We start from the raw sequence: 15,089 nt of genomic DNA on the forward strand, positions 1-15,089 counted from the left end.
TGAATAAGGTGTCTAAAACAGTGCCTGCCGATATTATTATATCAAAATACCCAGAATAAATGATTCCTCAAGGCTAAATAAGTGTTAATATCAATCGATTTAGCCCAAAAAATGTCTACAGTCTAAATAAGCCCTTGTGAAGCCCTTATTTACAATCGTAATAAACATGGCTTACCGGATCCCATAGGGAAAATGACAGCTTCCAGCATTACATCGTCTTGTTAGAATGTGTCATACCTCAAGCAGCAAAGGACTGCAAACTGTTCCCCCAACTGAAGTTAATGCTCTCAACAGTCCTGTGTGGAACAGCCATGGATTTTAGTTACGGTTGCTAAAATCATTTTCCTCATACAAACAGAATTCTTCATCTCTTTTCTGTTTCTGAGTAAATAGTACGTACCAGCACTATTTGAAAATAACAAACTCTTGATTGAATAATGAAAAACTACAGTTAAACACTAAAAAACTCTAAGCCATCTCCGTGGAGATGTTGCCTGTACAACGGCAAAGAGAATGACTGGGGTAGGCGGAGCCTAGGAGGGATCATGTGACCAGCTTTGCTGGGCTCTTTGCCATTTCCTGTTGGGGAAGAGAATATCCCACAAGTAAGGATGACGCCGTGGACCGGACACACCTATGTTGGAGAAAAGAGAAAGTTAAAGAGTTAAAGGGTATTATTTTTTTTTACTAACTATAGTACCCAGTTTCCCCAGATAGCCACTATAATACGCAAACATTTCCCTTTTTTAGCTGCGGATGACAGATTGACTAATCTGGTCAAAGAGGGAATAAGATGCAGCTGAAGGAAATGTCCAACTTTGGGACCTCTACTTTCCCCTACACAATTGAAACTAGAACGGGTTACATCTTTCGTTGAGTAGTTTAGGGATGTACAGATGTGGTCACAGGAAGTGTAGACCATGTAAACACATTGATAAGACCAAGACTTTCACTTTGTTTGTGACTGGGGAAAAGTTTGACATAAAATCATGCATGAATTGCATGAAAACACAGATCATCTATATGACCAGATGTGATTCTTGTGGGGTCCAATACATAGGACATGTCCAGGGACATCAAGTCCAGAATTCGCGAAAATTTCTCTACTAGTGGTCAGGGTAGATCTTCCACCCCGTTGTATGCCATTTTGTCGAAAACCATAATGGAAAATTAGATACATTCAAGTGGTGTGCTATTAAGAGGGTTAATAAACCTGTGAGAGGAGGTGATGTTGAGAAACTTCTGGCTAAGAGAGAGATTTACTGGATGTTCAAACTTAAGACCAGGGTGCCAGATGGTCTCATCTCCAGATATGATCTTAATTATTGGAAGTAGAATTTTTTTTTCTGGGGCACTCTCCCGCCTTACTCTAGATTTGTAGGTATTTGTTATCCTTTTTTAACGACTATAAGACATTATGACATATTTCATTGTTTAATGTTTTAATGAGCTGCATATCTATTAAATTAGAACTATGAGGTATATATATCTTCTCCAACCGCACTCCAGAATTGAAGTAACACACGTTTATCTTTGCAAGCGTAATCCTTAGTACATAGCTAATGTAGATATGAATTAAAGTTTAAACTATAGTCTATAGTATATGTCTATGGGTGTATTAATTCAAATATTATTGTACATTATGTGTGTAACGCTGAATGCAGAGTATATATATGATCCCAATATCTGTTTAAAGGTACACTGAACCCAAATTTTTTCTTTCGTGATTCAGATAGAGCATGTGATTTTAAAAAACTTTCTAATTTACTCCTATTATCAATTTTTCTTCGTTATCTTGCTTTCTTTATTTGAAAAAGAAGGCATCTAAGCTATTTTTTTGGTTCAGTACCATGGAAAGCACTTGTTTATTGGTAGGTGAATTTACCCACCAATCTGCAAGAACAACAAGGTGTGTTCACCAAAAATGGGCCGGCATCTAAACTTACATTCTTGCATTTCAAATAAAGATACCAAGAGAATGAAAATAATTTGATAATAGGAGTAAATTAGAAAGTTGCTTAAAATTGCATGCTCTATCTGAATCACAATAGAAAAAAATTGGGTTCAGTGTCCCTTTAAGTGCAGTCTATATATAGATTTGTATTTGTGTTTGTTTTTGCATTTATTCTCATGTGTCAGAATGATGTGTTTATCAGCTGGGGATATAGCAATATACATATTGAACATGTCTGACAGAAATGTAGCAATATACCATAAGAAGTTTCACCCATTTATGTTATTGCCAGGCTAAACAGGTTTGATGCAAGTGACGTGCATCTTTCCTTAACCAATAGGAATGTTTTTAAGGGTATTTTAAACAAGAGAAGTACACACATGTCAGACTATGATTACGGCTGAATGCCGAAACGTGTAAGTCGGTTGTGCTGCTCATTACCTAACTTTGTTTGTATGGTTGGCTGCTGTCAATCTTTTTAAAGAAGAATAAAGGCTAAATTTTATATACGAGCGGCGTATTCTCTTCTCTTGAAGTTTTACTCTTGAGTAAACCCAGATTTTCACTAGAGGAGTAGTCAGAATACTGCTCTGAAAGACTAGAGAACCAGTAAGTAGAATCAGCAACTACATCAGCAATAGAAAAAGCTGGCCTGAGAATATAAACTGCATGTAAAAAGGCCCTTCTTTTAAAGACCCTTTAGACAGAAAATTAGAGTCTTTTCATAGAAGTACTGTCCTCCAAAGGAATAGTAGTACGCTTAGCAAGAGTGGCAATGGCCCCATCAACCTTGGCAACTGTTCCCCATAATTCATAAATTAGCAGCAGGTAAAGGATATAACGTTTTAAACCTTGCAAAAGGAGTAAAACAATTACCTAGCTTAGACCATTCCCTAGAAATCATGTCAGAGACAACATCAGGAATAGGGAAAACCTCAGGGAGATTAACAACAGTCTTAAAAACTGAATTTAATTGATTACAAGGCTTATCATGAGAGACTTTAGGATCTTTAACCTCTAAAGTAATTAAGACCTCCTTAAAAAAAAAAAAAAATGTTCAACTTTAAACAAAAAAGAGGAAATATTAGGTGCAACATCAGACGAGGAGTCCTCACCCCCAGTGGAAACTACACCATATGAAGATATAACAGTATCCCTAGTCTCATGTAGAAGGTAAAATCTGAAAGGAACAATTACGCTTGTTTAAAGGAGGGAGAGCAGCCAGCGCCTCAGAAACTACTGCCTTGATAAAGATTTTCACAGTAGATGAGACCATATTAGCATTCTCTTGTAATAAACAAACAGTAAGTGCATTAGTACCAAACAGCATAAGATTGGTTTGATTGCATTAACAAATCTAAACCTGAGCCGCATAAATGAGCTGGAGAAGGTACTTTTGCTTTCTTACAGATAGCACCCCTAATAATGGTAGAAAGGTGTTCAGGAGACTCAGTTTCTTGGGTAGATTTAGGGACAACATCCGACTGCTGCATTATAGCATATGGCAAAGCAGTGCAATAAACACTATGCCACCCTTAAAAAGCTCTTGAGGAATGAAAGCCACTTACCCCCTCCTAAGTAGCAGGTAGAACGCGCACTTAGCTGAACTGCAAAACAAAGCAGGAGACATTAACATTACATCCGAGGAAAGATAACGCAGATCAGCTAGAATAACGTTAGGGGGGAAAAAAAATCGAACAGCTAAAAAGGAATTCAGCGTGCCAAAACCCGATGCAAGCATAACCCAGAACAAAAGTGCGCTATCCCTATGTGTATAAACCAGCCGACGTGCGAGTAAACTGTAGAAATACTAAAGAGACGTGCAATAAACCATGTGCAATGCCCAACGTGCGTAAACCTAGAGGATGATGCTCCAAATACAAACTAAGCGCACAAACAAAAAAGCTGATGCGTGCAAAACAACAAGGGAATAGCGAAAACTATCTGTCCTAGGGCTATATATATTAGCAGAAATATATATATATATATATATATATATATATATATATATATATATAAACTTAAAATGTCTAAATGTTAATATAAGATACTTACCAATAGACAAACGAGCAGCAGACAGCCAACACAGTACTGAAACATATCAGCAGAGGTTAGAGAAGAGTAGTATTTTGTAGATCCATACAGGAAGGCAGAAGGACAAGTTACTGCAAGTGATTATAGAGGATTTAAGAAAAATTTCCCGTAAGGTGAAACAAGAAACAGAAATCATACCCCATATACATCACTCTGACAAGCACTGTACTCTGAGGGGAAACCGGGACTCAATATAGACTGAAAACCCCTCTCTCTGAAGAATCAAATGCACATCTTCATTCTTCAACCACCTCCAGCGAAGGCAAAGTAAGCACTAAGGTAAGTGTGAGTTGGGAGGGGTTATATAGGGCTCTTGAGGTTTGGGAATCTTTGCCTCCTCCTAGTGATAGAGGAGACTAATTCCCAAGAGTAATGGATCGTGGACTCTCACCATCTCTATGAAGGAAAGAAACTTTGCCATTTACTTTCATTCTTTACTGCCTACTTTTGCTGCAATTTACTTCTGAAAACTGTAAGTTTAATAGGCTGAAGTGCAGATACTTGACGCTACAAGATTATATACAGTGATTTCTTGATCACTGCAGGAGCTAATTTATAGCTGTCGCTATCCATGCACATCAAAGAGGATAAAAATAAATACTCAAGTGGAGGGTTATGTCCCTGGACCTCAAAACAGTGCAAAAAAAATGACAGTTTAAATGCTATTACAAAGCTTATTTTAATGTATATATTTACAATGAAGTTCTTGATTGCAGATAAATGCTAAACTGTATTATACAATCAAGTGGGATACAAAGACTACATTTATATAGACTATACACTGATATTCTCTATAGCTGTTAATACCTGTTTACAGACATGGCAGCTAGCAAACGAACTTGATGGTGGTTGTCTGCTAGGAATTGTGGGAATGCATCTCTTACAGAAATATCACTTTCTCCTATGGTGAGGATAGCCCACTTAGATTGAGGATCAACCTGTTTAGTATGGAACATAAAATAGTATTTTTTATTAATCGAGACAAAATTGTATGTGGCCTTATACAAAGAGACATTATATATGTTGCATTTGTGAGGTAAAATTACACACACTACATATTTTTAAAGAGACTAAAGGGACATAAAACTATAACAAATAAAATGCGGTGATGTGTTAGAGCATTTATTATTGCACCATTCAGCAGCTATACTGCATTGTGGCTCATAAGCCTACCTAGGTATGCGTTTCAACAAAGGATACCAAGAGAACTTGCAAAGTAAATTTGATAAAAGAAGACCTCTTAAAATTGTACGCTCTATGTGAACCATTTTAAGATTGGATATTAGAGCGCCAAACAACGTAAGTATATCAGTGAGGAAGGACAAGGGATTTCTCTCCTTTTTTTTATAGGGACATAAAAAAATTAAACTTTCATGGTTCAGATAGAATGTGTGGAAAGGTGATAACTAAGCGCCAACTATATAACACAACAGACCTCCAGCTCTAATAAATTGCCACCTACTTGCCAAGGGTGGATTCAATTTTAAGATTGGATATTAGAGCGCCAAACAACGTAGGCAGGGTCTATGGGCAGATAGTCAAATACCAAAGGTAACAATAGGTTGAAATAATATGATTTAATACATAAGATAAAAAAGTTGGTACATTTAAAATTATACAACAATTAGTCATGGATTCATGTTACACTTTAAAATATATATTGAAACACTTGGAACAATTTAAAAAATGCTTGTAGAACAATTAATAACAACAACAAAAATCTAACAAATAATGTCTATTGCATAAAACTTAAATTCTAATATGTGAATGCTAGGAGCGCTTATGCACACTCTATTTATAAAAACAATGGGTTACAATGCACAGGTGGATAGATTCCAGGTTTCAAGACTGTCTTGAGAAAGGTCAGTGAAGACCAAAACCGGTTGACTGGTAAGGAGTATTTTAATTGTGATCACATTAAGAAGCCATCTGCAGGGGGCGGAGCCTACACTCAATGCGGCAAGACGTGTCTAAATGAAGCTCTCTGAGTTAGACATTGTTCATAAGAGATTTCAATAGACAATCTAGATATTTCTTATCCTGAAGCTGTTATTTCTTACTCTTAATAACTATACTCAAAGGGTGGAAGCCTTGACAGAGCTCATGCCTATGTTTGTTGAGGCAGCTACGCGACAGACTTCTTCTCAGGATTGGAAGCCATCTTAACAAACTTCTGCATCTACGCAGTAAGTTTAGACACAGAAGAAGTTCCTGGTGGAGATCTGGAGCGTAGGTCTGGGGCTGCTGCAATATTACCCCCCCCCTGAACTCCGGGGTTACGATATCCTGAAACAGGATAGTTCTAAGAGAGAACCATCACTAACAAGGCGATACCGCCTCAAGGGAGCACTTTGCTGTACCAACTGCATCTAACCCACTGTAAACTAATGGAAGCCTTGGCAAGATGGGAGACGCAAATGCATGCCCTTCTGAAGGAACACTTCTGCAATCTAGAGAGGGACTTGTGTGCTATTCTCTTGGGAGACCGATCTCAGACCGAGACACTTCAGATACCTGCTAAATCTGGCATGGTGGTAGATGAGAACCCGTACACCTGCTTGGCCGGGGTGGCCTATGGGGAGGTGGCCCCCTCGACCATAACGCAAACCACATTGAACCTAAGCCCAAAGAAGATCCTGCTCAGACCGGCACCTATATTTGATGTCCATGAGTCCCCTGGAGCTGAAACCTACTCTGCGGTACCTTCTAGTTGCTGGCCGGGGCCCCGGTCGGATGTGGAGGACAACGTGGCAGTCGCAGCATGTGTAAAGGAAAATCTTGGGGAGCCATGCTTTGCATTCACTGCCCTGAATGAGACGACCGCTATCGTGGGTAACGCCACAGAACCAGTTGTGGCTGCACGCGAGAAACATTGTGGAGTCTATATGGAGCTGGATTATCCTTATCAGCCTAGCAGTGCAGAGGCCGCTTTAGGAGATGCTTTCTACCTGACCGCTACAATTTGGCCTGAACGGTAAAGAGACAGCTGCTGCAAGATTTTAAGTGGCAAATCTTTCACTCCAAGCAGCGGTTATTTTGGGATCCGGTTTTAAGACAATCCCTAATTACTAAGGCAGCTCTTGAAAAGGACTTACTGGATACCTCGCCTTGCTTGCAGTACCCCTCCTTTATACCCACGGTGGTAAGACACTCTAAAAACTAAAGACTGATCAGTGCTTGGAAGGTGGGGATAGGATAGACCGCTTGGAAGGGACTATGCCACCATGATACGTATTAGCCTGCACAGTACAAATAAGTATAGATCTGCAAATATTTTGCCCCACCATTATAACCAGCCCAATGTTTTAGAAATAGCATAGAATGGTTTAGAATTTATGTTTAACTGGTTTAGCAAGTTATCAGGTGTGTTATCTGTGAGCACTTGGTAGGCACTCTCACCCCTCTGGAGCCTTGCTGAGAATAGTAATGGTAAATGTCCTAAAGATGTTTGAATAATAGCTTAAATGCATTAGTGTCTCTAAATGTAAATGTTATGTTTGTTACACTCAGTGAGTCTGCCAATATGCTGCATGCATTGTGACACTGTTGAGGAAATAAGTTTTTATTTTATTTCTATTCCTCACTTATTGTTATTCAGTTTTAATATCCCATTTTTTTAGGGTGTAATATGGTAATCCCTACACAACTCATTACCAGGGAAGTTAAAGATTCTCATTAGTTGACCCTAACCCTGATATAATCCCTTATCTAATTTACTTTATGAAGGTTGTATTTCCACCTGAGACTCACTAAATTAGAATTGGATATTATTTTTAATGCAGTCTTATAGTTCTCTATTATATGGCACAGTCCCTAGATAGGAGCGCTCAGCCACTCTCTTGAGGTGCCTTCATTATTTAATCGATTATTATATGTTGGTTCTTATGTAATCTTTGTTATCAAATAATCAAACTATTCCCACTCTATCATTTTACTTATTTTCCAAGGTCCGAGAGTGACCGTACTGCATATTAAGAGTGCCTCATCTGGGCCATTTAGTCTATATAGGTCCAAGAGAGGTGCATTCATCCCATATATCAAAATAAAATGAGGTTTCCCTTCTTTAGTTCAGTAGTAACCTCTTTCATAGAACTGTACTCTATGCATGTGCAGCCGTGTATAATTTACTTAGATATTGGTTGTTTTGTATATAATGGCTAACTAACTTACAATGTACTTAATGTTTTCAATATTGAACTTTTGTATATTGTTATTCATTTGTTTAACCTCAATAAAAAAAATAAAAAAAAAGAAGCCATCTGCACTATTGTTTGCCTTTCCTTTTTTGGCAGGTAAGGGACAACATTGCAAGTTGGAATTATTTGTTAACTACCGCCCAAGAAGATTTTTACATAATCAGCAGTTGGGATCCATATTGAGATAGACTATAGCAAGATTCTTATTATCCAATTTGAACATTTATTTGGACTTTTAAGCATTTTATGTTATATCATCAGTTTTTTAAACCACTGTTGTTATACGGTCTCTTTTAATTAACATCTCGAGGCTCTTTGAGCAAGTCCCTTATATCTAGCTCAGCAACTCTGAGCCCTTTAGATTCGAATTTTAGGGTATCAATTTAGAGCCTGTGTTCAATTTCAATCCAATCACAAAGGTTTGCCACTATTCAGTGTTTATAATAGATATTTGTTTACATCACATCACAGTTTGCAAGCAGAAACACATTTGAACAAACGTTAAAGTTGTGCTGTTGTTTTTATTTGGTTCTATTTATGCTTTATGTATGCATTAGTTGATTTGTCAAAAATTCACTTGTATATCGTTTTATTTTGAATTCATTGTTTATTTTGAAAAACATAATTTATGCTTACCTGATAAATGTATTTCTCTTGTGGTGTATCCAGTCCACGGATCATCTATTACTTGTGGGATATTCTCCTTCCCAACAGGAAGTTGCAAGAGGATCACCCACAGCAGAGCTGCTATATAGCTCCTCCCCTAACTGCCATATCCAGTCATTCGACCGAAGACAAGTAGAGAAAGGAGAAACCATAGGGTGCAGTGGTGACTGTAGTTTAAAATTAAAAAATACCTGCCTTAAAATGACAGGGCGGGCCGTGGACTGGATACACCACAAGAGAAATAAATTTATCAGGTAAGCATAAATTATGTTTTCTCTTGTAAGGTGTATCCAGTCCACAGATCATCCATTACTTGTGGGATACCAATACCAAAGCTAAAGTACACGGATGAAGGGAGGGACAAGGCAGGTACTTAAACGGAAGGTACCACTGCCTGTAAAACCTCTCTCCCAAAAATAGCCTCTGAAGAAGCAAAAGTATCAAATTTATAGAATTTTGAAAAGGTATGAAGCGAAGACCAAGTCGCCGCCTTGCAAATCTGTTCAACAGAAGTCTCATTTTTAAAGGCCCATGTGGAAGCCACAGCTCTAGTAGAATGAGCTGTAATCCTTTCAGGAGGCTGCTGGCCAGCAGTCTCATAAGCTAAGCGGATTATACTTCTTAGCCAAAACGAGAGAGGTTGCCGAAGCCTTTTGGCCTCTCCCCTGTCCAGAGTAGACAACAAAAAAAGCAGATGTTTGACGAAAATCCTTAGTAGCTTGTAAATAATACTTTAAAGCACGAACCACGTCAAGATTGTGTAATAGACGTTCCTTCTTTGAAGAAGGATTAGGACACAATGATGGAACAACAATCTCCTGATTGATATTCTTATTAGATACCACCTTAGGTAAAAACCCAGGTTTGGTACGCAGAACTACCTTATCTGCATGGAGATCAGATAAGGAGAATCACATTGTAAGGTAGATAACTCGGAAACTCTACGAGCCGAGGAAATGGCTACCAAAAAAAGAACTTTCCAAGATAAAAGTTTGATATCTATGGAATGAAGAGGTTCAAACGGAACCCCCTGAAGAACTTTAAGAACCAAATCTAAGCTCCAAGGTGGAGCAAAAGGTTTAAACACAGGCTTGATTCTAACTAAAGCCTAACAAAATGCCTGAACGTCTGGAACATCCGCCAGACGCTTGTGCAAAAGAATAGACAGCGCAGAAATCTGTCCCTTTAAGGAACTAGCTGACAATCCTTTCTCCAATCCTTCTTGGAGAAAATATAATATCCTGGGAATCCTGACCTTACTCCATGAGTAGCCCTTGGATGCACACCAATAAAGATATTTACGCCATATCTTAAGATAGATTTTCCTGGTGACAGGCTTTCGTGCCTGAATTAAGGTATCAATGACTGACTCGGAGAAACCACGCTTTGATAAAATCAAGCGTTCAATCTCCAGGCAGTCAGCTTCAAAGAATTTAGATTTGGATGGTTTAAAGGACCTTGAAGTAGAAGGTCCTGTCTCAGCGGCAGAGTCCATGGTGGAAAGGATGACATGTCCACCAGATCTGCATACCAAGTCCTGCGTGGCCACGCAGGCGCTATCAAGATCACTGATGCTCTCTCCTGCTTGATTTTGGCAATCAGACGAGGGAGCAGAGGAAACGGTGGAAACACATAAGCCAGGTTGAATGACCAAGGCACTGCTAGAGCATCTATCAGCGTTGCCTTGGGGTCCCTGGACCTGGATCCGTAACAAGGAAGCTTGGCGTTCTGGCGAGACGCCATGAGATCCAGTTCTGGTTTGCCCCAACGATGAATCAATTGTGCAAACACCTCCGGATGGAGCTCCCACTCCCCCAGATGAAAAGTCTGTCGACTTAGAAAATCCGCCTCCCAGTTCTCTACACCTGGGATATGGATAGCTGATAGGTGGCAAGAATGAATCTCTTCCCAGCGAATTATCTTTGAGACTTCTAACATCGCTAGGGAACTCCTTGTTCCCCCTTGATGGTTGATGTAAGCCACAGTCGTGATGTTGTGCGACTGAAATCTGATGAACCTAATTGTCGCTAGCTGAGGCCAAGCCTGAAGAGCATTGAATATCGCTCTTAGTTCCAGAATGTTTATTGGAAGGAGTGTCTCCTCCTGAGTCCACGATCCCTGAGCCTTCAGGGAGTTCCAGACTGCCCCCCAGCCTAGAAGGCTGGCATCTGTCGTTACAATTGTCCAATCTGGCCTGCGAAAGGTCATTCCCTTGGACAGATGGACCCGAGATAGCCACCAGAGAAGAGAATCCCTGGTCTCTTGATCCAGATTTAGTAGAGGGGACAAATCTGTGTAATCCCCATTCCACTGACTGAGCATGCATAGTTGCAGCGGTCTGAGATGTAGGCGTGCAAACAGCACTATGTCCATTGCCGCTACCATTAAGCCGATTACTTCCGTACACTGAGCCACCAAAGGGCGAGAAGTGGAATAAAGAACACGGCAGGAATTTAGAAGTTTTGATAACTTGGACTCTGTCAAGTAAATCCTCATTTCTACAGAATCTATTAGAGTTCCCAGAAAGGAGACTCTTGTGAGAGGGGATAGAGAACTCTTTTCCTCGTTCACCTTCCACCCATGCGACCTCAGAAATGCCAGAACTATGTCTGTATGAGACTTGGCAATTTGGAAATTTGACGCCTGTATCAGAATGTCGTCTAAATAAGGGGCCACTGCTATGCCCCGCGGTCTTAGGATCGCCAGAAGCAACCCCAGAACCTTTGTAAAGATTCTTGGGGCTGTAGCTAACCCAAAGGGAAGAGCTACAAACTGGTAATGCCTGTTCAGGAAGGCAAACCTGAGAAACCGATGATGATCTTTGTGTATCGGAATGTGAAGATAAGCATCCTTTAAATCCACTGTAGTCATGTATTGACCCTCCTGGATCATAGGTAGGATGGTACGAATAGTCTCCATCTTGAATGATGGAACTCTGAGGAATTTGTTTAAAATCTTGAGATCTAAAATTGGTCTGAAGGTTCCCTCTTTCTTGGGAACCACAAACAGATTTGAAAAAAATCCCTGTCTTTGTTCCTCCTGTGGAACTGGATGGATCACTCCCATAACTAGGAGGTCTTGAACACAGTGTAAGAATGCCTCTCTCTTTATCTGGTTTGCAGATAATTGTGAAAGGTGAAATCTCCCTTTTGGAGGAGAAGCTTTGAAGTCCAGAAGATATTCCTGGGATACAATTTCCAACGCCCAGGGATCCTGGACATCTCTTGCCCAAGCCTTGGCGAAGAGCGAAAGTCTGCCCCCTACTAGATCCGTTACCGGATAGGGGGCTGATACTTCATGCTGTCTTAGGGGCAGCAGCAGGCTTTTTGGCCTGCTTACCTTTGTTCCAGGTCTGGTTAGGTCTCCAGACCGACTTGGACTGAGCAAAAGTTCCCTCTTGTTTTGCATTAGAGGAAGTTGATGCCGTACTCGCCTTGAAGTTTCGAAAGGCACGAAAATTAGTCTGTTTGGCCCTTGATTTGGACCTATCCTGAGGAAGGGCATGACCTTTTCCTCCAGTGATATCAGAAATTATCTCCTTCAAACCAGGCCCGAATAGGGTTTGCCCCTTGAAGGGAATGTTAAGCAGCTTAGACTTTGAAGTAACGCTTGGAAAACACTTTAAATCAAGTTAACAAGAAAAAAATAAAAACGGTACTGTGCCTTTAAGAGAAACAAATTTTGTCAGAATTTGAAAAACAGTGAAAAAAAGCAGTAAATCAAACGAAATTTTAACAGTGTGTATAATAAGCTAACAGTGCATTGCACCCACTTGCAAATGGATGATTAACCCCTTAGTTAAATAAACGAATCAAAAAAACAATATAGACGTTTTTTTAACAGCACACCAAACTGCCACAGCCTTGCTGTGGGCCTACCTTCCCCAACAAACGATTTTGGAAAGCCTAAGAGCCCTTGAGAGAGGTCCTATAGCATTCAGGGGACTCCTGGAAGAAGCTGGATGTCTCAGTCTGTAAAAGTTACTGCTCAAAAAAGCTCTAAATTAGGCCCCTCCCACTCATAGTAACACAGTGGAAAGCCTCAGGAAACTGTTTCTAGGCAAATTTAAGCCAGCCATGTGGAAAAAAAATAGGCCCCAATAAAGGTTTATCACCAAAGTATATATAAAAACGTTTTATATTGCAAATCTATAAGAGTATTACCTCAGAAAGTAAGCATGATACCAGTCGCTATTAAATCACTGTATTCAGGCTTACCTTACATAAATCTGGTATCAGCAGCATTTTCTAGCATTCACATCTTCTAGAAAAAAATTTAACTGCACATACCTCATAGCAGGATAACCTGCACGCCATTCCCCCGCTGAAGTTACCTCTCTCTTCAGTCATGTGTGAGAACAGCAATGGATCTTAGTTACAACCTGCTAAGATCATAGAAATCACAGGCAGATTCTTCTTCTATTTTCTGCCTGGGACAAAATAGTACAACTCCGGTACCATTTAAAAATAACAAACTTTTGATTGAAGAAAAAAACCAACTACATTACACCACTTCTCTCTTACTACCTCCATGCTTGTTGAGAGTTGCAAGAGAATGACTGGATATGGCAGTTAGGGGAGGAGCTATATTGCAGCTCTGCTGTGGGTGATCCTCTTGCAACTTCCTGTTGGGAAGGAGAATATCCCACAAGTAATGGATGATCCGTGGACTGGATACATCTTACAAGAGAAATAAGGTTCACACACCCCTGCAATATTTTTCTCACATTTTTTCACTTGTTAGGATTTACACCCTTTTTGGATAAACGCATAGGCACAACCTCAGGTCTTATATTTTGAATTCAGGTTCTAGACATTCCTGTAACATTTTTTGTCCACCTGTTAGGATTTACATAATTTTGGATAAACACATAGGCAAAACCCCAATTCGGAACCACTTACATTTCACACCCACCGGTTTCAAGAAACCTGGAATCTATCCACCTGTGCATTGTAACCTATCGTTTTTATAAATAGAGTGTGCATAAGCGCTCCTAGCATTCACATATTAGAATTTAGGTTTTATGCGATAGACATTATTTGTTAGATTTTTGTTGTTGTTATTAATTGTTCTACAAGCATTTTTAAATTGTTCCAAGTGTTTCAATATATATTTTAAAGTGTAACATGGATCCATGACTAATTGTATAATTTTAAATGTACCAACTTTTTTATCTTATGTATTAAATCATATTATTTCAACCTATTGTTACCTTTGGTATTTGACTATCTGCCCATAGACCCTGCCTACGTTGTTTGGCGCTCTAATATAAAATCTTAATATTGAATCCACCCTTTGGCAACTAGGTGCCAATTTATTAGAGCTGGAGGTCTGTTGCGTTATATAGTTGGCGCTTAGTTATCACCTTTCCACACATTCTATCTGAACCATGAAAGTTTAATTTTTTTCATGTCCCTATAAAAAAAAAAAAGGAGAGAAATCCCTTGTCCTTCCGCACAATCAGTAGCTGATGCACTGATATACTTAGACATCACCACTAAATAATGTACAGGTACAAAAACCTTTATCCATACTGCTAGTTTGGCTTTTGGAATATTTGCATCTATAAAATGGCACAGCTAAGAGAGGGGATAGGAACATAGGAACATGTTTAAACAACAATATCTTATGTCATTTAGGCAATATTTGCACGTCCTAATACAGCTTACACATGCAACCTAATAGTTTTATATCATGCTTATACGTTTGTATACATGGTACGATCGGAAAGATACAGTAATGTAATCAGAAAGGTAAAAGTTTTTTTGTTTTTTTTTAAATAAATAGCATTTGCATTTAAAACACAAAAAATAAACCACTTACTTTTGGGGAAAAAACATAATTTATGTAAGAACTTACCTGATAAATTCATTTCTTTCATATTAGCAAGAGTCCATGAGCTAGTGACGTATGGGATATACATTCCTACCAGGAGGGGCAAAGTTTCCCAAACCTCAAAATGCCTATAAATACACCACTCACCACACCCACAATTCAGTTTAACGAATAGCCAAGAAGTGGGGTGATAAAAAAGTGCGAAAGCATATAAAATAAGGAATTGGAATAATTGTGCTTTATACAAAATCATAACCACCACAAAAAAAGGGCGGGCCTCATGGACTCTTGCTAATATGAAAGAAATTAATTTATCAAGTAAGTTCTTACATAAATTATGTTTT

At 39.1% G+C, this 15,089-nt stretch overlaps 1 protein-coding gene across 1 annotated transcript in view; it reads right to left on the bottom strand.

The window, feature by feature from the left end:
• The window catches only part of ATM (ATM serine/threonine kinase), a 925,848-nt gene that overhangs the window by 567,997 nt on the left and 342,762 nt on the right, over positions 1-15,089 (bottom strand). The window contains exon 22 of the mRNA XM_053708547.1: positions 4,856-4,986. Within this exon, the coding sequence (XP_053564522.1) occupies positions 4,856-4,986 (131 nt within the window). The remainder of the gene's footprint in view (positions 1-4,855; positions 4,987-15,089) is intronic.

Source organism: Bombina bombina, chromosome 3 (genome assembly GCF_027579735.1).
Source record: "Bombina bombina isolate aBomBom1 chromosome 3, aBomBom1.pri, whole genome shotgun sequence".
Classification (NCBI taxonomy): domain Eukaryota; kingdom Metazoa; phylum Chordata; class Amphibia; order Anura; family Bombinatoridae; genus Bombina; species Bombina bombina.